Source organism: Myotis davidii, unplaced genomic scaffold, assembly GCF_000327345.1.
Source record: "Myotis davidii unplaced genomic scaffold, ASM32734v1 scaffold274, whole genome shotgun sequence".
In the NCBI taxonomy this organism is placed as follows: domain Eukaryota; kingdom Metazoa; phylum Chordata; class Mammalia; order Chiroptera; family Vespertilionidae; genus Myotis; species Myotis davidii.
The window spans coordinates 2,103,765-2,103,971 of NW_006285613.1; the positions used below are offsets into that span (position 1 = coordinate 2,103,765).

A 207-nucleotide genomic window follows, 5' to 3' on the forward strand; every position below is an offset into this window, starting at 1 on the left:
CGGCTGATGCTGTCCCTCCTCCCTTTGCTTGTCCTCGCATCCAGGGCCCGCGGTGCCTCCGTCCCAGGGGGGGCCGGCCCCCCCACCTGACTGCTCAGGGACGGTGTGCCCACCGTGGTGCCCTGACTCCTGAACAGTGCCGTCCTGGCTGTGCCGGGCGCTCTGGTGGCGATGTAGCCCGTGGCCTCCGTGTGGCCCGTGGCCTCC

The 207-nt window shown here is 72.0% G+C and overlaps 1 protein-coding gene across 1 annotated transcript in view; it reads right to left on the reverse strand.

Annotated features, from left to right (window-relative positions):
- Positions 1 to 207, reverse strand: part of ST6GALNAC1 (ST6 (alpha-N-acetyl-neuraminyl-2,3-beta-galactosyl-1,3)-N-acetylgalactosaminide alpha-2,6-sialyltransferase 1) — a 10,495-nt gene that overhangs the window by 3,596 nt on the left and 6,692 nt on the right. Inside the window, exon 3 of the mRNA XM_015559218.1 lies at positions 5 to 203. Coding sequence (XP_015414704.1) covers positions 5 to 203 — 199 coding nt within the window. The remainder of the gene's footprint in view (positions 1 to 4; positions 204 to 207) is intronic.